This window comes from Dendropsophus ebraccatus, chromosome 5, assembly GCF_027789765.1.
Source record: "Dendropsophus ebraccatus isolate aDenEbr1 chromosome 5, aDenEbr1.pat, whole genome shotgun sequence".
NCBI lineage: Eukaryota > Metazoa > Chordata > Amphibia > Anura > Hylidae > Dendropsophus > Dendropsophus ebraccatus.
In genome coordinates this window covers 138063242-138088137 of record NC_091458.1, presented here as the reverse complement: position 1 = coordinate 138088137, position 24896 = coordinate 138063242, and the positions used below count along the sequence as shown (strand labels likewise).

Sequence of the window (24896 nt, the reverse complement as noted above, 5' to 3'; positions counted from 1 at the left end):
ACTGCAGGACAGATCTTGGATTAAAAGCAGCTATCCGAAGGTACAAGTGGTTTGGGGGGGGGACAGATTGTGGGTACAGAGTCGCTTTAAAACCGCATTATTCCCATGCTTATAGCGATTTTATCCTTTGGTCTATGGGGCTGTGTGAGGTGTCATTTTTTGCGCCGTGATGTGTTCTTTCTATTGGTACCTTGGTTGCACATATGCGACTTTTTGATTGCTTTTTATTACAATTTTTCTGGATTTGATGCGACCAAAAATGCGCAATTTTGCACTTTGGGATTTTTGGGCGCTTACGCCATTTACCGTGCGAGATCAGGAATGAAATAAATTAATGGTTTGGGCGATTACACACGTGGTGATACCATACATGTTTATTTATGTATTTTTATTTATAACATGGGAAAAGGGGGGTCTTTCAAACTTTTATTAGGGGAGGGGGCTTTTTATTAATAATAACACTTCATTTATTTTTTTTAACACTTATACTAGAAGTCCCCCTGGGGACTATAAGTACACTGATCTCTCATTGAGATCTTTGCAGTATAGTTATACTGCATAGATCGAAAGCAATAGAGTGCCGAGCCGGGATCAGCGCCATTACGGCGCAGACCCCGGCCGATGCACGAGGGCAATCCCTGCGACGAGACACCAGGGAAGGCGGACAGCTAGTATTCAGATGCAGCTGTCAACTTTGGATGGGGTCCCAATTAAGTTCCCAGTGCTGCCCAGTGGCACGGAAAACTTGGGCACTAGGATCAGTGAGGGTCCATGAGGTTGGACCCTGCTATCATATAAAGATGGCATAGTCTTGCTTTATAAATTAGGAGTAACCCCTTTTTTTTTATATAACGCCAAAGTTCATTAAAGGGGTACTTCACTGAAAATTGATTTTAAATCAACGGATGTCTGAAAGTTAGAGATTTGTAAACTGCTTTTATTTCAAACTCTCCAACCTTCCAGTACTTATCAGCTGCTGTATGTCCTGCAGGAAGTGGTGTATTCTCTCCAGTCTGACACACTGCTCTCTGCTGCCACCTCTGTCCATGTCAGGAACTGTCCAGAGCAGGAGAGGTTTTCTATAGGGATTTGCTATTGCTTTGGACATTTCCTGACATGGACATCTAGAGGTGGCAGCGGACAGCACTGTGTTCGACTGGAGAGAATACATTACTTCCTGCAGGACATGCAGCAGCTGATAAGTACTGGAAAATGGAAGATTTTTAAACAGAAGTAATTTTCAAATCTGTATAACCTAATGACACTGGTTGAAAAAAAAAAATTCACTGGCGTTCCCATTTCACAGTATGGGGCTGTAGAAGTCTATGAGCTCTGTATTTGTGATGTGATTGTAGAATATAAGCAGGAGAAGAAGCCTGTCTGTGTCATCTATCAATCAATCAATGAATGGTGTTCTGTGGATCGATGGCCTCTAGTACAGAAGCTTCTCCTCACAGTCAGGGGATCCTGTCATGTTTCTCGTAGTTATTTTCGTCCTGAGGAGCTGACTGCCCCAATGCTCTAAATATACAGAGGCAGTTCGTAAAAAACAGATGGTAAAATGCCTGACAGGAGGCTATATAAACAGGGGCGGCCGCAGCCTCATACAGCCGCTGCTGCTGGAAGGAGAAGCCGCAGACATGCCAGCAAAGGTCCCCATCAAAAAGTCCCCGGCACCCAAAGCTGCCCCCAAGGCTGCGGCCCCGGAACCCGCCGCTCCCGCACCGCCAGCTGAGGAATCCGTCCCTAAAGCCGCCGATAATCCCCCAGTAATTCCAGAAACGCCTGCGCCAGTTCCCGAGGCTCCCGCCGCGGATTCCTCCCCTGCCCCGGCGCCCGAGACCCCTGCAGCGGATGCCCCGGCGCCTGAGGCCCCCCCTGCTGCGGATGCCCCTGCCCCTGAGGCTGCGGCAGCGCCGGCTCCTGAGCCCGTGAAGGAGACCCCTCCACCACCTCCTAAGGACGGTAAGGCGCGCGGAGTGATACCAGCGCTGTGGGACGAGGCTCCCTGCCTCACGCTTTTCCCGCGCTTTTGTGTGGAAATGATCTGTAATCCATCGATGACACGTATCCTGTGTTACCTGAGGATGTACCTGTGCATGTTTGTATCTGTACAGAAATGGTGAAAAAATCAATACTTAATATATTTCAAATACTTAAAATGTCTCTGTCCTTATAAAAAAAAAAAAAAACTTTTGACACATCAGACATCAGGTCGAAAAGTTTGAATCACACACATCCTAAATCATCTTGAGAAGAAGCCGGGAAAGGACCGCACAGCCGACTGTTAGGGTCCGTTTACACACACAATATCTGACAGATTTTTGCATCCAAAGCCAGGAATGGACTATAAACAGGGAACAGGTCATAAAGGAAAGACTGATATTTCTCTTTTTTTCAAATCCATTTCTGGTTTTGGCTGCAAAAATCTGTCAGATAATCTGTGTGTGTAAACGGACCCTTAGGCTGGCCCATAGACTTTAATTATGAGTCCGTCTCCTCATGTGACACAGCGGGGAGCGGACCGAGCTGTAGTGTGGACTTCTCACAATCAATCGGGGTAAATTTTTGCTGTTTCTCCCTGATATGTCAAAAGGTTTTTTTATAACGTTAGGGAGATTTTAATATGTTTTCCATTTGCAGAGACCAACCTACGGCCGTATGTCCGCATCCTGTCACAAAGGGACACCAATTATACTATGGAGCACAGAATTCCTTTTATGTCAGGATAGCAGGGCTATACCGTGTGAACCCACCGTCTATCAATTCTGTTACAATGGCTGATAGTATTGGACTCGTCTCGGCAATGCGTGTGATCTCAAAAAGTAGGACATGCACTTAAAGGGGATTATCCAGCGTTAGAAAAACATGGTCGCTCCTCTAGAGATAGCAAGGCTCTTGTCTCCAATTTAGGTGCAGGTTTTGCATATCAATTCCATTGAAGTGAATGGAGCTTAATTTAAAACAACACCTGAATTGGAGACGAGAGTGGCCATGTTTTTCTAACGCTGGATAACCCCTTTAAATGGTCCTGATGATGGTCTAGGCTCATATATTCTAGGACTCCCTCACAATGTGCATGGTCCGAGATTGTGGGCAGACCCTTTGGGCTGTCAGTGCGTCTTGCAGCTGTGGTCAATTGTGCGAAGAACCCTTAGGCCCCTTTCACACATCAGTATACTACTGTTCACAATTGCAGTTCTGTGTATGACTATAGTACCCATTGATTTAAATGGACCCATTTACTTATGCCGCGTTTACACAGAGCGATAATTCGCCCGATCGTACGATTAACGATTTTGAAGTAACGATTTTTTTTTTTTTAACGATCAGCGTTTAGACGGAACAATCGTACGGAAAAATCGTTTTGCAATTGTTTTGTGATCGCTTAAGCCTATCTCGCACATAGGTTAAATCGGTGAACAACTGTTTACACTAAACGATCTGCGAATTTTTTGCGAACGACGATTTAAGAACATGTTGTAAGATTAAAATGAACAATTTCTCGCTCGTCGTTTGATGGTTCGCTGCATTTACACGTACGATTATCGTTCGAATTCGATCGTTATCGTGCAAATTCGAACGATAATCGTTCCGTTTGTAAACACAGCATTATGTGTAGTTGTTAAGGATCCATAAAAAGTCAATACTGGCAATCCATAATATGGGCCGTATTTGCAGCACAAATCAACCCACTTACGTCAATGGGTTGGTGCAAATGCTGGGAGTTCGGCTGGGTTCACACTACGTTTTTGTAATCCGCTTTTGCAATCCGTTTTTTTTTGCAAAAAATGGATGTAATTGTGTGTATCCGTTTCGATCCATTTTTTTTTTCATTGACTTCCATTATATAAAAAAACGGATCAAAACGGATCCGCTTTTTTTAACGGACACAAAAATGAGGTCGACCACGTTTTTGTGTACGCTTAAAAAAACGGATCTGTTTTAATCCGTTTTTTTATAATGGAAGTCAATGAAAAAAACGGATCAAAATAGATGCACACAGTTGCATCCTTTTTATTTCATCAGTTTTTCATCCGTTTTTTTTTTTTTGTAAAAAACATAAAAAAAACGGATTGCAAAAAAGTATTGTGAACCCAGCCTAACCATACACATCCATAATTGCAGGTTTTCAATTACAGACAGGTTTACTTATGTGTAAAGAGGGTCTTAGGCTTCATTCACGCGTCCATAGAGCTGTCCGCAGCCACAGACCTGCAGCATCGGCCTGCACTACGGATCCTTGGGTATATGGGTCCGTAATCTGCCTGAAATTGCAGGTCCCCCAGTTGTGGGACAGAAAATATGGACATGTACATTTTGCATAGCAATTAATGTAAATTTCTGCCAAATTTGTGCCGAAAGACCCAGGTTTCTGCTGTATATTTGTAGAATTCATTGCACAGTGACATTGTGCATAAGTTTAGATATTTTAGAAAGGCCATGTTTGTGGTAACCACGTTGCTGTTCAGAAATAACCAAATTAGAGCTCAAATTGTCACTTTACAAATAGTAATGCCAGGTAAAAAAAAGTGTTTTCATGCAGTGAAGTTTACCTCTTTTTAGGGCTGGGAGATAAACCGTAAAAATACTGATATCTACTGTGGCCTTCAGTGTTTTTCCTTGGCCAATCCCTCCATCGTCTCCCCCAACTTCCCGCCTCCGGGTTGTTATCAAGGTTACATGTTTGGTTAACTGTGATATTAGTTTTGGCCAATATCACACACGTGCATCTGATTTTTCTTTTAATTCTGTGCAAACTTCATGTCCGGTGCAAAAGTTCACATTCTAGAAAATTTTTATTTATTCCCCCCAATAAAGTGTGCTCAACGAGGCTACGTTCACAGGTTCAGTAGTTTTTCAGTACTGTATATGATGTCTGCAATCATCAGCGACCCGCAAAACATTTGTTTGTAATATATCCGTATTGAATCCATAATCCGTATTTTTTTGCGAATCAGCCAAAAAGGGGAAGGTGGTAGATATATTAGGGGGGATGGTTCAAAATGATTACTCATCCTTAGATGAGACTTTTCCGTCCAAATTATGGATCCACAAAAATTGCGGACACTCCCATTCAGTTATATGGGACAATCTCTGCCGGAATTATGGTTGTATTAGAGCTTGTCAGTATTTTTGCGGATTGCTGATCTGTAAGACTACAGACAGTCCAAGTGAAATCAATGGACCCTAAATTTGTTTGTATTTGCGAATCCACAATTATGGACAAAACTATGGAACGTGTGAATGTAGCCTAGGGCTATGTTCACACATTGTATTTCTGTCAGTCTTTTGGTCAGTATTTTTTCAACCAAAATCAGGACAGGAAACAACAGGGCAAAATTATAATGGGAATGTCCCTGTCGTTACAAAAAACTTTTGACATGTCATAGAGGCGTCCAAAGTTTTGCTCTGTCCAGGTCTGAGTGTTCACACCTGTACCAATCGGGAGAACAAGCTCTGAGTTAGAAAAAAAGAGTCAGACCTATAATAGAGCTCTATGGCGCCAGATTTTTTTTTTTTCTAACTTAGAGGGTCCATTTACACAGGGAGATTATTTGACAGATTATCTGACAGATTTTTGAAGCCAAAGCCTGGAATGGCCTGTTCTTTGTTTATAGTCTGTTCCTGGCGTTGGCTTCACAAATCTGTCAGATAATCTCTTTGTGCAATAGGACCCAGAGCGGAGACAGGACGCGGTGCAGCACGTCTTCTTCCTGCTCGTTCTCCTGATCGGTATGGGAGTGAACAGTCAGACCTGGACCGATCAAAACTTTTGATATGTCTCTATGACATGTGAAACGTTTTTTTTGTAATGACAGTGACACTTTAAACAAAGGTATGCCAATGCACTCCAGTCCAGAGTAGGCCACAAGGACATTCCTTTCACCTCTGTTGGGTCAAACGCTTTTATTTTGTTATTTTCTGTAAGTCAAAAAAATTACAGCGATACCAAATTTATATGATTTTTATAATTTTACTTTAAATACATAAACTGAAAAAAGTGGATTTGCATCTGAGTATTTGGACCATTATAACCATATCTTGTCCATAGTTGTTTTTTCTTGTGAGGTACTATTATTAGTAGCATTTTGGGGCAGATGTGATTAGGGTCTATTCACACATACAGGATCTACGGCAGATTTGATGTTGCTGAAACTGTAATGTAACTAAATGACTGAACACAGCATCAAATCTGCGGGGGATCCTGTAAGGCAGTGATTTTCAACCTTTTTTGAGCCGCGGCACACTTTTTATACTTAAAAAATCCCGGGGCACACCACCAACCAAAATGGCACAAAATGACACTAAAACAGTACATATTATACATATAGTTAATAATATAGATTCTAAATGTATTTATACTCACTCAGTGTGAAACCTGGGCCTGTTTTCTTCTCCCCCTTGTGCTTCTCTCCTGTGCTTCTCTCCACCATACTTCTCCCCCCTACTTCTCTCCTGTGCTTCTCTCCACCATACTTCTCCCCCCGCTTCTCTCCTGTGCTTCTCTTCATCATACTTTCTCCCCCCTGCTTCTCTTCCGTGCTTCTCTCCTGTGCTTCTCTCCACCATACTTCTCTCCCCCCTGCTTCTCTCCACCAAACTTCGCTTCCCCCTGCTTCTCTCCGCTGTTTCTCTCCCCCATCCCCATGTTTCTCTCCCCCCTGCTTCTCTCCCCTGTTTCTCCCCCATCCCCAGGTTTCTCTCCCCCATTGTTTTCTCCTGTTTCACAGGGGCACCATAGTTTGGGGAACTTTCCCCGCGGCACACCGAACCATGTGTCGCGGCACACTAGTGTGCCACGGCACACTGGTTGAAAATCACTGCTGTAAGGGACCCTTATGGGACCCAAAAAATTCATTGGGTATTTTTTTCTTTTATGGTGTTCACCACACGGGATAAATAATGTTATATACCAATTCTGTTTATTATTTTGTAGTTTAAATTGAATTATATAATTTTTATTTTTACTTTTTTTGTACTTTTTACAAGCAATCATTTGGTCACTTGTACATTACACGTCATAGTTAATAAGGTGTACTGTTATTTCTGCAACCTCCTGTTACAGCCTACGTATGGAAGGCTCTAGTTGTGGACCTAACATGAAGGCCAAAGAGGCCATCCATGATTGTGTATAAGGGGTGCCAAATAGAGACAGATAGGACCGGCACCTGCCATCTAACTCCCTAGATTCATATTAATGGCATCTACGGGGTTAAATGAACATCATTAGAGAGGTTTTGCAATGCCGGCTGTATCAATTAACACTTGCCAGGTAAGGTTTGGGCTTAGGTTTTATTGTATGTCCGCACAGAGTTTTTAATCAGCCTAATATGTGTTGAAAAATCTGGCACATTTGGAGACTGTTCATCTTAGTTTTCACTGTCTAAGGGTTCCTTTACACTGAGAGATTTACCTGACAGGTTTTTGAAGCCAAAGCCAGGAACAGACTGCAAACAGGAAACATTATAAAGGAAAGACTGGGATTTCTCATCTTTTCAAATTTTTCTGGCTTTGGCTTTAAAAATCTGTCAGATAAATCTCTCTGTGTAAAGGAACCCAAATTATAAATTATGATCAATTAGGGACATTTACTATTGAGTCTAAAACAAGTGAGTATTTGTCTTTTTTTTACCCAGCTGAACTAATTTAACAAACGTTTCATAAATCTGTGAATAGAATATTTGTAAAAAATTGCACAAACAAATTCAGCTGGTACTGACTAAATGTAGGCCTGAATCAGTCTGTGTGACTTTTTAAAAAGTTGCAAATGATAAATTTGGTGCAAGTCCCAGATTATGCTATTTTTTGGGTGAATACTCAAAACAGGCATATTAAAAATAAATAGATAAATAGAATTTAGACTAAAAATGGGCAAAAAATCCAATTGTTCGCCTAAAAATAGGCATAAAGCCCTTGATAAATGTCCCACTATGACTCTAAAGCTGATCATGTACATTTAGGGTACAAACACACTTGCCGTATCCGCAGCGAGTTTCTCGCTGAGGATCCCGGCCCTGTGTACTCAATGGCTGACAAACTCCGCGTTTATCCGCAGCGCGCCCCGTTATCCCCCTGGCCGCCGGAGACTATACATCCCTGCTCCGTCTTGCTTCGGGGCTCCCGGTGTCTTCACGTCCCGCTTGGCCAATCAGTGCGCTGCGGCTGGGCAGTGCACTGATTGGCCGAGCGGGACGTGCCGAAAATCCCCGAAGCAAGCCGAAGCGTGACCAGGTGATGTATAGTCTCCGGCGGCCAGGGGTTAACGGGGAGGGCTGCGGACAAACTTGCAGCGGGATGCCATTGAGTACACAGGGCCGAGATCCGCACCGAGTCTCGCTGCGAATACGCAGTGAGAAACTCACTGCGGATACAGCAAGTGTGTTTGTACCCTAAAGAGGTTTTCCACCGGCCCCAGGCTCCTTATAGTACAGCCGTTGGGTGCAGCTTGTGCCCTCTGCTCTGTTCATTCTCTACGTAGCTGCCGGAAAGAGTCAAGTACAGCACTCGGCTCTTTCCAGCTACTCCATAGAGAATGAATAGAGTCGCGAGTCACGTACCCTTGGTTGTTTTCAAAACAAAGTAGCCATGGGCGAATCTGGAGATCGCTGGGGGGTTCAGAGGTTGGATGCTAATTACATGTGTTTACATGAGCTGTCTCATAAGAGGAGGGGGAGATGGGGGGAGGAGGGGGAGATGGAGAGAACAGCTCACGCACATTTTTTTGTGTCTTCAGCAGAAAGCAGCAGCTCAAAACTGGGGGAAGGAGACCGGAAAGGTTATGATGTGTATGGAACAAATTGTTAGTCTGCAGCAGGTGGTATGATTCCACATGTATTTTACTTAGGTTATGTTCACACGTCTGTTTTTAGGCAAAATAAAGGCCGTTGTTTCATAATGACGGACGTAATTAATTTTTATAAACATTTTTGATGGGTGTTATTTTGCATAAAAAGAGGTTTTGTTAACATAGCCTTAATTTTATTGTTTGTTCGTCTTCTGTTTGTATTGCTATTACAGACGCTGGGGCATACGTTATTGAAACTGTCTTAGGCTATGTTTACACAATGTTTTTTTAGCTCCGTTTAAAATGACGTCCGTCATTTTGAGTCTAAAATAACGGACGTCATTTAGCTGTCTGGCCTCCCCTTAGTGCAATGAATGGTGTTGGTACATTATTCTAGTTTAGGTTACTAGTTGGTCTTTGGATTTTTACTGCCCAAAATTGTACCAGTTCTGATGTGTTTTCCACAATAAGGCTATGTTCACACATTATCTTTTTTTCGCCGTTTTACAGCCATCTTTTTGAGGGCCAAATAATGTCCTTTATCTTTTCAATTGTGCATTGGGTGCCCTAGAGGGGGCCATAGAAGTAAGGGCCCTTTTACACGGCTCCACATCAGCGAGATCGCCACCCATTTGCAGTGCCTTTCCACGGTACAATAAATTTTGCAGCCATTTAGATGGGAAACTAACAGCACTGATATGCAAACAGTATATCCGTGCTGCCAGTTTCCAGATGCCATCACATCAGCACTGCTGTGCCATCCGGAATGTTCACCTTCTTTCTGACAGTGCCACAGATGTGTCCTGTATCTCTCGCCCCTGCCCTGTCAGTCACTCTGGAGGAGCAGGGGCAAGAGATACAGTGGCAATCGGAGAGCAGAACGTATCTGTGTCAGAAAGAAGGTGAAGATGCCAGATCACACAGCAGCACTGATGGTAGGTATACATTGCTAATGTGATGGCATCTGGAAGCTGGCAGCACGGAGATGCATTTCCCTTTTGTCAGTCTCAAACCTCACATAGATCCCAACACACAATACATGTAGGTTGGGACTTCTTCTGGAATATTCTGTTTCTGTCTGCCCAAAGCTGTCCCATATATTCATTGAATCCCACCCTACACCCGATCACCTTTCCTGATTTTCCTTCTAAAACACCTATTTAATAATCTTTAACAATATCTACACCCACCAAGACATCTGGGAGTCAGTGACTAGGAGTCCATTTAACCTTGCATAAAGCACTTGCTCCTGTCTTTATTCTCCCATCCACAGGAGCCGTGAGTGAGTGTGTCGTAAAGAGGCAATAAAAGTGAATGTTACAATAGAGTAATAGTACATTTGATTCTGAATGTCATGAGTAATTTGTAGGAGAGATGAGTGAGCGGTGTGGACTGCATGTCCTTCCCAGACCTCCCAGCTGTCTTTCTCCACCTGTTCATGGAAATATGAGCAAAATGTGCCCTGTCAAACATATGAAACAACTTTAAATAACACATGCAGTGCTGTGCAAGAAAAGCTTTTCCTAGGCACATTCCTAAATTACTTTAGCGTTTATGGGTAGTTTGCTTCGCTGTGGTATTTGAGGAACACCCAGGCTGGCTCTGGCTAAACATATTCTACTTCCTTCAACCTTTCTTCTTCTTTCAGTATCCTAGCATCGGATATATAGTTGAAGTGGAAGAACGTGGCTTGGCCTGATGAATCATGCTTTCCTATATATCAGGTCACTTAGTGTGGGTCACTATAGAGGAGATCGTACTGGGGTACATTGTGGGGAGAAGGCAAGCCAGCAGAGAGATAAACCATGGGTCTTGGCATTCGTGTAGAGTATCAGAATCAAGCTTCATGCACCAGAACCAAGCTCATAACCTATAAACAGTACTAAAACCAGGCAGTACAGAGATCAACTACAAGGTCAGATTAAAGGAGATGTCCCATGACAGTGAATAATGGGAGGAAGGCAGAGGGATGCAGGAAAATAATTAATAAAGTAAACATACCTATTCCCGTGACCCATAGTGCCTATCACGTTAACAGCTGCTGGCCACGTGTAGCTCTTCCAGTGGCAAAATCGCGTACCTGGGTATTCGAGTGCCCACTCAGTCTATCACTTTCTGGGGGCGGGGCATGACATACCTGGATTTCAACAGAAAATGACTTCTGGTGGGCATCAACAGGACCCAGGAGCAGCACTACAGAGGCACAGGGACGGGTGAGTTTACTCTGTTAATTATTTTTCTGCACTGCCTGCCTGTTTTTTAATTTCAACTACACCTCCCAGTAGGACCGTAACAGTAATAAAGGTATCATTTGGCGACTGTAAAGGCCCTATTATACCAAGCGATTATTCGCCGCATTTGGACGCTTATCAGCTGTGACGGCTGATAATTGCTTAGTGTAATAGGTAATGTTAAAAGGCAATATGATGAAAGACAACAATCCCGCTAGCGAGGGTCTGCTGGCCGTCGCCCCAGCAGACCGCAGCTATCTCCTATCTAAAGATCATCCAGGGAGCCCCTCCTGCAGCTCCCTGCGGCCCTCTGCTCTCACCCGCTCTTTGTCGGTGCGTGTAATAGCGGCGACAGCGAGCGGGGAACGAGGAGCAAGCGAGCACTGACCTGACAGATCGGCGTTCGCTTGCTCCTCGGCATTGAATCGTTTAATAGTGCCTGAAAGCGATTCTGTACCCACAATCTTTCCCCCAAAATCAATCGTACCTTCAGATAGCTACTATTATGTCCTGTGGTCTGTTTGGCAGGTGGTGCAGTTATTGTCCTAAAAAACAGCTTTTAAACTTGCAGCCCTGCGTCAAACTGCCGTGGCCTAGAGTATCTTTGCTCTAACCTTGCACCACCCCTCCGTCCCTCTTCCCTGCCCTCTTCATCATTAGGAATGCCCCTGGCAGGATTTTTCCTATTCCTCTGCAGTGAGCACTGCACAGGTGCCTTAATGATCCAGCCCAGTGTTCACACAGCTGATGAATAGGAGAATACCTGCCTGGGGCATTCCTAATGATGAGGAGGGCGGAGAGGAGGGACAGAGAGGGTGTGCCAGCCTAATGCATAGTCACTCTAGGCCACAGCAGTTTGAAACAGGGCTGCAAGTTTAAAAGTAGTTTTTTAGGACAATAACTGCATCACCAGCCGAACGGACCCCAGGGCAGATCTTGGATTAAAAGCAGCTATCTGATGATACAAACGGTTTGGGGTGGGCAGATTATGGGCACAGAGTCACTTTAAGAGTCATAATAGGAGGCAGGATCAGACATGATGGTCCACGTTGTTATCTCAGACAGACTGATAAATCTGGGTTGATGTTTTTTAACAAGCGGATCATTGGTTCCTGTGGGAGATAAGTCGTGCTAAAAGTCTAGCATTTGCTTATCACATGCACACTCAGTCAAGCGTGAATGCATGTTGGGGGCTTTTTATTGCGGCCAATTATCGTGCAAAATATTGTTTAAATTTAAACGAAAATCTTCTGGTGTAAACGCAGCAACACTCAAACTATGAACAAAAAATTGTTTGTATGTCGTTGATCGCATCTTTTGAGGCCAGCCTCAAAATCATTCTTAATTGTTCTCAAGTCTGTCAGTATAAACACTCATCGTTCTCATTATATAGATACCAACGCAATTATGAACACTCACAGAATACAGGCGAATGCAATTACAATCTCATTAACAACTTTCCATTCCACTAGCAATTTATCTTCTCGTCTAAACGTCTGTTGTTTAAAAGAAATAATCTTTACTTTTTGTTTGCTAAACGGGCGATTAAGCTGTAAGCTGTATTATATGTGTGTGTAAAAGGACCCCTAGGAGGAATAAGTGTTGGATGTATGTATCTATAACCCCATTTATATCCTCTCTCAAATTGTTTACATAGTGTTGTGAGTAAACACTTGGCCTATGTAAGTTTGCCTTGAAGGTTATTTCAACTTTTTTATGTATTGCTGATGACGACACTCATTGTATATAATTGGGATATCTGCCTCCACCGTGCATTAAAAACGGAAAAGTTAAACAGTAAAAATAGCTGGTAACAGATATCGCTCTGTGATGACTATTAGCCATGGCCCTCTGCTTCTGAAAGCAGCTGGGAGTCCTCTCTATGCCCCCTGACTGACACCACAATGTAACTGTACCTGTATATGTGAACATAGCCTTATTTAACCCCTTAGCAACCAAGAGAATTTTTGTGCTTGTGCTTTTTTGTGACACCAATTGTACTTTGTCATGACATATTTAATTTTTCCAAAAAATATGCTGCAAAATTGGGAAAATTATTTTTACATTGATTTAGTTGATACAAGCTGCTGAAGGCAAGCCCAGCAGACGCCCCAGGCTGTCTGTAGAATGGATCAGCTCTCAGTGATCTCACAGCAGGAGGCTGATCCATGTCACTGCACCACCAATGATGCACGGCCGGGCCATTTAAATGCTGCTATCAGTTTTGACAGCGGCATTTAAATCATTGTATAACTGGCACAGACATTGGTCTGTGTTGGCTATTAGCAGCATCCCCCTTACCGACCCCATGACGTATGAGGTAAAAACAGAGAGGGTAGGGGGTGGTGGGAACAAAAAAAACGAAATGATACCCACAGTGCCTCCAGCTCACCTTCTCCTGGTCCTGTGACATCACTGCTCTACTCAGAAATACCTGCGCAGCCAATCAGTGACTAAGGCAGGACACTTCTGCAGTCACTGACTTGCTAAGTGAGTAGTTCCTGCGGGGGCTTCGGGATGGGTAAGTATCACTTTATTATTATATATGTGTTTTTTTTTTCTTTTTACCTTTGCCCGGAGTACCCATTTAATGGGAAAACGTTACAGCCTAAGGGTGTTATTACATGGGCCGATGGGGGCCCGATAATACTTATAAACGAGTGCCGATCTGCTAGATCGTCGCTCGTTTACTGGGCCTATTACACGGCCCAATAATCTTTAAACAAGGGCTGCAGGGGCATCGTTACCGATGTCCTTGCAGCCCTTGCTTAAACTATATACATTAAAGGGGTTGTCCGGCGATAAAAAATTATTCACAGAATAACACACATTACAAAGTTATACAACTTTGTAATGTATGTTATGTCTGTGAATGGCCCCCTTCCCCGTGTCCCACCACCCCCACCCGTGTACCCGGAAGTGTGGTGCGCTATACATTACCTGTCACGTGCCGACCACGGTCTCCGATCCTCAGCAGTGACGTCTTCTTCGGGAGGCCGGCGGATCTTCCCAAATGCCAGCCGCCCTCTGCAGCGTCATCCGAAGCTCAGCCGCGATTGGCTGAGCATAACTGTGCGGCTGATGACGCGGCACTCGGGAAGATCCGCCGGCCTCCCGAAGAAGACGTCACTGCTGAGGATCGGAGACCGTGGACGACACGAGATGCGGTGAGTATAATGCACCACACTTCCGGGTCTAGCGTGGGTGGGGGGAAACACGGGGAAGGGGGCCATTCACAGACATAACATACATTACAAAGTTGTATAACTTTGTAATGTGTGTTATTCTGTGAATAATTTTTTATCGCCGGACAACCCCTTTAACTGTCCCCGCTCCAGGGCTGCTCCTGCGATTCGCTTCTCCACGGGTCCCCCGCGCTTTAGCTTCAGAGCGGCCTGTCAGCTGACAGGCCGTTCAGCGAATCACAGGCCGGGTCCGCCGCGGCCTGTGATTGGCCGGGCAGCCTGTCAGCTGACAGGCCGCTCTGAAGCTAGAGCGCGCGGGACCAGGGGAGACGCGGACCGCAGGAGTAGCCCTGGAGCGGGGATAGGTAATGTATATTGTCAGTTGCCGGCCGCGCACTGCTTTTACACGTATCGATGCGCGGTTGGCGCCCGATGAATATAGGTCAGAACCTATATCAACAATCAGCCGATGATCGTTGTCATCAGCTGATTATTGCATTTATTACATGGAGCGATAATCGGCCGATTTGGCCAATTATCGTTTCGTGTAATAGTACCCTAAGGCACTGTTCACACTATGTAAAAACAACGCCTGTATTTCATAACAACACTGCGTTTTGTGTTTACATTTATCTTAAATGTTTATTGTGTCCTTTCAAATTATCCTTCAAAATTATAAAAATTCGACTGATATGTTGGGGATATCCAATAAAAAAAAGAAGAGATGTGTTGTATGGTTCTATATGTTTGTTTGTTTTACTTTTTTTTACTTTTTTTAAGGAAAGAAATAGAATAGAATCTTTATAATCTATTATTGATGGTTAAAAAATGGTTTCTATGGTCCATACAAAGGGCACACACTTTGTTAGATGGCATTGTGTGCACAATTCTCATATGCAATAAAGTAATGCTAAAAATGTATTCTGCTGTCCCACATGATTTTCAATTAAAGTTTATATAGGAAGATGTAAAATGACATGTAGCATACTTTACATACATTACATAGACGACTAATGCTGCGTTTACATGGAACAATTATCGTTCGAATTTTCGCAATAACAATCGCATTTGAACGATAATCGTTCCGTGTAAACACAGCAAACGATCAAGCGACAAGCGAAAAATCGTTCATTTTGATCTTTCAACATGTTCTCAAATCATCATTCGTCGTTCGCTAAAAATTCGCAGATCGCTTTGTGTAAACAGTCTTTCAAAGATTCACCTCATTTAAAAGATGGGCTTAAGCGATCTTAAAAACGATCGCAATAACGATTTTTCTTACGAATTTTCTTACGTTTTTCTAACGATTTGTTTGTCTAAACGCTGATCGTTATAAAAACCAAATCATTGCTTCAAAATCGTTAAACAATCAATTGGGCGGATTATTGCTTCGTGAAAACGCAGCATTAGGCCGATGCTGATGAACAGATGCAGCTGATACCAAATCCTATGGGTTTACCAGTGGCTTCCTGGAATTATTAGCAACATTGCAGGACTCCCAGGCATGCCATGTATGTGCCTCATGCTGACAGGCATGATATAACACAATACACTAGCATTGTAGCGTGGTGTATTAGCGATCAGTCCCTAGTGGAACTACAAATGTTTTAATAAAATACAATTTTAAAAAATCATCCAAGAAGTTTTAATACATTACTTTCCCTTAACAAAATGAATATATATATATATATATATATATATATATATATATATATATTAAAAAAAATTTAAATATAGTTTACATATCTTATTTGGTATGATGACATACGTAATGGCCCAAACTATAAAACCTCCAGAATCACTTTTATTAATCTGCCTCTGAAAAAAGTCATATGTACCTGAAAATGGTACCAAAAAAAAATACAGATTTTTCCCAGACAAAAAACAACCCCTTACTTAATGATATGCTTTTTTTCCCCCACAAAATTTTTCTATTGTGTCAAAGTGGCTAAACATGTATGTAAAAAACCTGTATACGGCTATGGGGCTGATTTACTAACATGTTCCCATTTGAAAATTTACGATTTTTGTCCATTTTTCCTGTGGGTTTAGTGTTCTGTCATATTTACTTAAAGTGACTCTGTACCCACAATCTGACCCCCCAAACCACTTGTACCTTCAGATAGCTGCTTTTGATCCAAGATCTGTCCTGCAGTCTGTTCGGCAGGTGATGCAGTTATTGTCATAAAAACAACTTTTAATCCTACAGCGCTGTGTCTAACGGCAGGGGGCTTACATTTGTATATGCATTAGGCTTGCACCACCTCTTCGTCCTTCCTCCCCGCCCTCCTCATTATTAGGAATGCTCCAGGCAGATTGCTTCCTATTCCCCACCTGTGTGCATATTGAACATGGGCTGGATTGTTAATACACCTGTGCAAAGCTCAAACAGCAGTAAATGTTCCTGGATCATTCCTAATGCTGAGGAGGGCGGGGAGGAAGGACGGAGAGGTGGTGCCAGCCTAATGCATATACAAATGTATGCCCCGGCCGTTAGACACAGCACTGCCGGATTAAAAGTTGTTTTATGACAATAACTGCATCCCCTGCCGAACGGACCCCAGGACAGATCTTGGATTAAAAGCAGCTCTCTGAAGGTACAAGTGGTTTGGGGGGACAGATTGTGGGTACAGAGTTGCTTTAAGGTGAGCAACGCAAATATTTGCAAAAACCCGACCAGCACATCACTTTACTCCAAAAAAACGAAACATGGCTGTGTTATGGGTGTGTCTGGGTCCTTTAAAACCAGCCACAACCAACAGATTTATTAAGCCTTTTTTTATTTTTTTTTAAACATGTTTATATTCTAAATATCAGCAACTTCTAGTGTGGCTGATGGTTTGGTTTTAGTTTTGCCATGTAAAAAAAAGTTCCAGATTTACTAAAAGCAGTGGGACACATTAGTAAATTTTGAGCGAAAACACCGATACAACCAACAGTGTAACGGCTTAAAATTGACTAATTGTTAGTAATTGAGGCGCATTGTTCCCACAACGTCTTTTTAGATAGAATAACAGCCATTGTCTTAAAATAATCACTGTTATTTTATAAAAAATTAAATGAACCCCAAAATAGTGCCATGAAAAAGCAGAACTTGTGCTGTGAAAACAAGCCCTCACATGACTGTGTTAGCAGACAAATATAGTTATGGCTCTTTTTTATGAAAGGCGATGAAGAAAAAAGTTGCTTGATCATTAAAACAGGGAAGGTATAATCAGATGTGTACCACATACATGTATGTAAAGGAGAACAAATGTGCAGTTTTTAGTAAAGTAGCTTACATCACTGTACTGTTCTTTTCTCCCATGCATCTATTCCAATTCACTTCCTGGTTTCTTCTCTAAACTGTGACCCTGCGGCTGCCATGCAACAGTGTAGACACTTTCCCACAATCCCCTTTGCTTGCATGTGAAGTGAAAACCAACTGCTAGTACTAATGGGGCAGATCATGTGACTGTAACTGAACTGAGCATGTGTGGCCCAACTTTTGGATGTCCAGTGGGCTGTAACCAAGGGCAACAGGTTATCAAAACAAATAAGCACATGGGGAATTATAGCTTTCAGATGATACATAGTAAGAACTTCTTGTAAGGGTGCCTTCACACCTACCGACTCGCAGCGTTAATAACGCTGCGAGTCGACTAGGTCCTGGCAGATCACTGTCATTACATACACGCAGCGGTCTGAACGACCGCTGCGTGTATGTAATTCTGCCGGCCGCTTAACCCCTTCTGATGCCGGCTGGCCGCCTCCCACTCCGCTCTGTATACATACCTCCTCGCTTCACGGGGTCCCGGCGTCCTGCTCTCGCGCCCGGCCAATCAGTGTGTTGCCCAGCCCCAGCCACTGATTGGCCGAGCGGGAGAGCAGGACGCCGTGGAGCGAGGGCAGGTAATGTATACAGAGCGGGAGACGGGCGGCATCAGAAGGGGTTAAGCGTCCGGCAGATTTACATACACGCAGCGGTCGTTCAGATCACTGCGTGTATGTACTGACAGTGATCTGCCAGGACCTAGCCGACTCGCAGCGTTATTAACGCTGCGAGTCGGTAGGTGTGAAGGCACCCTAAATTGTAAATTTGTTTATAGTCGGTCTGCCTAATGTGACTGCCTGATTTGGCTATTGACACAGCAGGCTGTACCAATACAGCGACTATCTATTGGATCAGTACATATGTACTGCGTTGATGAGTATTAAAATAAAAAGCACATTTAAAAATATTTATATAAATAAATGTCATAAAAAAAAATCAAATTGCCCCCGTTTCCTAATTTTGTATATAAAAAGGGTACAAAGTAAACAATAAATAATAATTAAATGTACAAACCTGAGAAATACAGATAACATATCACTTTACGGCACAATAAGCAGCGTAAAAATGCCCCCCCCCCCCCAAAAAAAAGGATTTGTTTTTGTTAAATTCCAAATAGTAAAATATTTTTCTCTATTTGTAGCAGCGATTATTAACCCCTTTATATCACAGCTAATTTTAATTTTTGCACTTTCCCTTTCTCTTCCTTGTGTTTTAAAAGCCGTAGTACTTTAATTTTTTTCACATACCGACTTTATAATGACAGACTTAATTTTTACATAAAATGTATTACAAAACCAATTATTTGTGAGGTGAAATTGGGAAAAAAAAGGATTTTTTTCATCTGGTGGTGGTTGGGCTGGGGGCAGTGTTTCCTCTTTACGTTGTTCGCCCCATGGTAATACTCACATGTTTAAAACTTATATACGTTTTATCTTATTTGACAGCTTTTAAAAAGTAAATCCTTTTTTTTTTTAATTAACGTATGTAAAATGTGTGTGTGCGTTTTTTTTTTAAATAGTAAAGGGGGATGATATAAATTTTTAATATGTGATGGATTTATTGATATTTTTAAAAACGTTCTTTTATTTTTATTACTTTTTTATATAAATAAAGTAAATAAAGTATAAATGTGTTTATCACCATATGGATTTTTCTGGCTAACACGGTACCATACTATTTATATCTTTATAAATCTGTAAAAATTTTCTGACATTTGATTTTATTTTTTCTCTCCAGAGTTCCCCCTTAAACCAAAATGCCAAAAATGTAAAACATATTATAGCATACTGCATCAAGACTACCCCAGTAGCCATTTTTTTTAATTTTTGCTAATTATTTTGTAATATAACATAATTTAAAATAAATGTCTATTTTTTTTTATTTTTTATTTACATAACCACTCCTGTTGATCGGCAGCAGAAAGAGGGGGCATGGCCCCCGCTGCTGCCACCATTTGTCCTGATCCTCCGCTGCAGAGTGATATACAGAGCAGGGTCCCCTTTCCCCCATGACTGTATATTCTTATATTCAATACCCGGGGGGGGGGGGGGGGGGCGCTGGGCTACCTATAGCACATGACACATTGCGTCAGCCTCCCCACAGCGAACAGTGATTGCTGTCACCACTCGCTCTGCTTGGACCATTAGCAGTAGCACATTGCACTTTTGTGTTTGCTGTGGCAAAAATAAAAAAGAAGCAGAAGGAACATCTCAGAGCTTGAGGGTGAGAACTCATGATCAGGTTTCATTGCATTTGTATTACAGTTTCCAATCTTGAAGCAAATTTTTTCCATCGTTTGCTATTGGAATCAAACAATGAAGTTAGAAACCCCAATGCAACCTGATACTAGTTCATTTAAGATGTTTATGGAAATGTAATGACGCATATAGACCAATGGCATAGCTATTTCTAGTATTACCTTGCAAAGATATATCCCCACATGGACGATGGCAAACCGCAGTGTCTTAAAAATAGAAGTGAGAGTTGTAATTCAAGTAAACCCCTTGTATAGAAAAAAAGTCGCGCAGCGAGCTTCACAGTGGTCATAGAAATTTTATGGCATGATTCCATTAGCATTTTTAAAGTTTAGGGGGAAAAAAGTTTTAATTCCAAAACATGCATAAAAAAAATGCTAACACCCCAAAAGGCATGCTACTATTAGGACCATGTATACAACATTAATAATGTGCAGGTGAGCATTAATAAAAGATAATGCATGTACTAATAATACCATATAACTGTGAGATCCTATTATGACTCTGAGGTTGTGTTCCCATGTTTCAGTTGAATTCTATGTGGTTTTTTTTTACTGCATCAGGTACCGCACTGAGAAAATGCATGCATGTTTTGGTTGCCTGAAATATAAACAAACTTCCAACTTAAAAATTGAACATAGTCGAGTTGTGATTTTCCAAAGGTATCCTTTCATTATGTGGGACAGAATAACATGGTCCGCCGCTGTGCTGCAGCTGGAGGTTTTGGGAAACGCTCACACCTTGCAGAAATGCTGCATATTGTCCATAGTTGTAAAATGGCCCAAAAAGTGATTTATTTACTCCAAATTTCTGTTGAACTCAGTGGTTTTGTACACATTAATTTTATGGCAGTAATTTGTTATGACTGTAAAATTAAGCAATTTGGACTTTTTTAAATGGTTACATGCCAGAGTACGGCCCTGTTTCTGCAAATATTTTGGAGGTTTAATTTGGAGGCTTTTCGAACATGGTATATGGTGTACGGTATTGAACTGTTATGGCCTGCTTTTCATTCCACTGTGAGAATGTAACCATTGCCTACTTAACCCAGCAGCTGCCGGCCTTTAAACAAACAAGCTTATACATTACCTGCCCCCACTCCCTTCGGCTTCTCCAGCTCCCGGGTCACTGACACCCCACTCAGCCCATCAGTGCGCTGCCCTGGGTTAAGTAGGCAGTGGTTACATTCTCGCAGCGGAATGAAAATCTGCTGCCAGAATACAGAGCCATAGGCCATAACAGTACAGAGCATCGCTGTGATACCATACGTTGTTTCTTTTGAGTCATCCAGAGGGGATTTTTGCTGATGCATAATGCAACTGTGCATTACGTACCGTGCTTTAGGTCACAAATTGTAGGGCCGGCAGGATTTCAGGATTTAGACAGTCGAAGTCTCAGTTCCGTAAATTTTTCCAGGTCCATTTCAGTTCACCTTACGGGAACCTTCATCAGACATCAGAAGACTCAAACATTAGATATGTATTGTCAGAGACGTGCCTCTACACTGTCCACTTCACCCCCTGTATTGCACAGGAGGCGGGTCCCCGAGGTCGTGCTAGGCTGACCGGCTTCAGAGTGGCAGATCGCAGGAAATTTAAAAGGACGGCTAATGTCTGAAAGCTGCCTGTAATAGTTTGGTCTTCCTGCTTTTATAGTGTATCCTGTATGTTATACTGTTTTCTTGATGTCTTGCCCGTTCACCTTTTTACATCCCTGGATCCTGACTGCGTACAGCACTACTGTATGTGTTTGACTTCAGTTTGTTTTTTTTGGTTCATCTGTGGTCCTGATTTGGTGCTTGTCGTTGATCTCTTGGTTTTGACCCTTGACCAGTTTATTGGACTCTCTGTGACTTGTGGTTTGCGGCTTATCCATTCCTGGTTGGTTGTGCCACAGAAGGTTGACTGTTCTTCCCCTAACGGCCCAGCCCTTAGCAGTGTAGCGTTGGTCACCCAGCTCTAGGTAAGTATGACAAGTAGGCAGGGACAGAGGACTGGGTTTAGTTTAGGGTTCACTGTTCCTCCGTAGACATAACATGTGTGAATAACATAATTACTTATTGGCGCAACCCCCTAAAGTCAAAATGGTGTGATTGAATAATTGAATTGTCCATATTTACAGGGTTTGTACAGGGCCCTTAGTCAATGTAATGACAAGGGAAAAACCAAGGCCAGGTATCCATCCACAGACCCCCACCTAGCCAGAATCCTGCTCCACACTGATGAGGGGCAACACCCCGAAAAAGCTGTCCGTGGATGGATACCTGGCCTTGGTTTTTCCCTTGTCATTACATTGACTTATAGGACCACTTTATATGGTGGTTTTGGTGGTTTCCCTACAGGAGCCACCCCTTAGCTGGGCCCGTCCTGGAGGGGTATCTGGCTAGTCCTGTGTGTCGAGACCATGGGCTCTTCTTTTGACTATTCATGTTTCCCAGGGAGCAATGCACCTAGGATTTCACTGCATTGAGCACTTTGACCAGCAGCCGGCAGTGTTATCGTTTGGCTGGTCTCCCTGAGATCAGTGATCTGTTTCTCATCCAGGCATCAATGACCTTGAAGGGGATAAGGGTGATCTAAATACAGGGAATAGGACAAATATAAAAAGTAGATGTATATTGGATATATAGAACTATTTATCGGCATACCTATGGGTATATCTTGAGTTGATTTTTTAACCCTAAGATGCATGACGTTAAAAAATTTACACATTAACATAATCCAGGCCTTTTAGGCCCATGTGCAAATCACATGGAGAAACTAAGAAGAATACCTTTATTTCAAAATCCAGCTGTTGCAAAACTACAATTTCCATCATGCCAGGACAGCCAAAGCTCTAGCTTTGGCTGTCCAGGCATGATGGGAATTGTAGTTTTGTGGCTCACAAGATATAGGGTATGTTCACACACAGTATGTCCGTCAGTCTTTACAATAACACAATAACATGTGGCACATAAACGGATGAGTATATGATAAACATAATACAGGCCTAAAAGGCCTGGGTTATGTAAATATGTCGTTTTCCAAAAAAGCATTGCTTTACTGAAATGCCTATCGCATAAAACTATAGAAACAACTGGAAATTACCAACAACTACATACCCGGAGTTTCAAAATTCTAAATAAAGTAATCTTGCAGAAAATAGTGAAAGAGTAAGGGTTAGGGTTATGCTTACTAGGGTTAAATAACAGCTCTTTATGTCTCTATCCCATCACTTTACTTCTGATTCTCTTTAAGAGATACTATATCTTTTGTATTGTTTTGTCCCTATGGAATTTTGGTCACTATGGAGTTTTCTTCAAAATTGGGTCAGACAATAATAAACTTCGATGTTTCTTCTTCCGCTTCTAATGAAGTCGCCATCGCTGTGATGAAGCTGTTCTCATATTCCCCAGTGTCCTCACTTGATCTGCATGATTCTTCGTTCATCTCATTACCTGTCCTGGTTTGTGTGATGACAGCAAATATACATCCTGGGTGGAATTTATCACGGGAACGTCGGTCTTAAATAGAGCCCCACCCTCTTTTACTCCCTGCCGGATTTACTAAGACGCTCACGTCTCTATAGTACAACTTTATCGACCCTCTTTTCTGTTACAGAAAAGATGTGTTACAGTATTACATTAGGAAGCGCATGCAATTCTTTGGGACCTCCAAGATAAGTCACCGATGCCAAAATTTTGGTAGGCCAATACCATTAACTCTCACAATGGATTTCTGGACCCTAGCAATATCTTTATTTTCCTTTCCAGACTGGTAATTTTTCCTTTTTGTTTAATACAAATTCATAGAGGCTGGTTTCAGGAAGTTATTTTAATTTGTAAATTATTTCTATTTGAAAATCTGCAAACAGCTGATCCCCAATAATCAGTGAATGAGCTATCCACAGGATATGTTTTACCCAGAGAACATCTTTAAAGCGAATGTACCACTAGTACATTGCTTTTTGTTTTTTACATAAATAAACCGGCATGGGGATGGGATGCAGCTTTCACGGTCGTTTTTATTTGAACTGCCTCCTGGTTCCTGTGCACGGCATCGGTCTATTCCCGTGCACTGGCCTGACATGAAGCATGGAGGCTGACTAGTCTTCCCCTAATGTGATGATCTCCCCCCTGTGACGTAGCTCTATTCATTCTAATAGAGCCGTGTCACAGAGAGGAGGGGGTTTCGTAACACTGGGGGCTGGCAGGCCTGCCTCCAATGCTTCATGTTAGGCCGCTGCATGCGAATAGACTGGTGCCGTGTGTGGGAATCGGGCTGCATTTCAAAAAAAGGACCGCAGCACCAGCATCCCCGCGGCAGGAATGGTACATTCTCTTTAATTACTACAGCCTATGGCCTATGGCTGTATCCATGTTTTCTAGGACTCCCTAGGGCTGCATCCAACTTCTCCAGCCACCAAGAGTCAAATGATAAGCGTTGGAGTTCAGACTGTTAGCTCATCACTAACCATGAGGCATCTAGTCACGCTGCTACTGCCCTACTCCCAGCCACTCCAGCTTGATTGACACCCAATGTGTCGGGCACTATGTGCAAAGCTTGATAGATGTGGCCGGTAAAAATGTTTGCACAACAAAGCAAATGTGCATACATTAGTGATTTTTCTACATCAACAGACATACATAAAACAATGATAAATCCTGCCCCCCATCCCCTTGTGTATATTCTTTGTATGTTCTTTCCTGTTGGATTCTCTTCTGGTTTTGGCACAAAAACTTCTGTGTGTAAAACCAGCATTAAAGCAGCAGGTTCGGGCCAGTGAACCTGCTGATACGAGCCAGCTGCTATTTACCTCATGATTCCAGGGCTCTCCTCCTTATTCCGGTGCGGTCCGGTATACCGGTGTTTGCTGATATGGTAATTAGTGTACTCGGGCTGCTTTCTGCACATGCGCCCTAACAAGCATGGGAACGCCCCAAATGCTCCAAGCACGCTAATTACCATATCAGCAATTAGCCGAAAACACCGGTATACCGGACCGCACCACTGGAACAAGAAGGACAGCCCTGGAATCATGAGGTAAATAGCAGCTGGATCATATCAGCAGCTTTACTTGGATATAGATCGGCTTTTCTAAGAACTTGTTAATAAGGAATGGCAGCAGCTAGAAAGACAGGGGACG

The 24896-nt window shown here is 42.6% G+C and overlaps 1 protein-coding gene across 1 annotated transcript in view; it reads left to right on the top strand.

Annotated features, from left to right (window-relative positions):
* Positions 1–1548: 1548 nt before the first annotated feature.
* Positions 1549–24896, top strand: part of LOC138793852 (myosin-binding protein H-like) — a 47286-nt gene continuing 23938 nt past the window's right edge. The window contains exon 1 of the mRNA XM_069972566.1: positions 1549–1965. Within this exon, the coding sequence (XP_069828667.1) occupies positions 1554–1965 (412 nt within the window). The 5' untranslated portion in view covers positions 1549–1553. The remainder of the gene's footprint in view (positions 1966–24896) is intronic.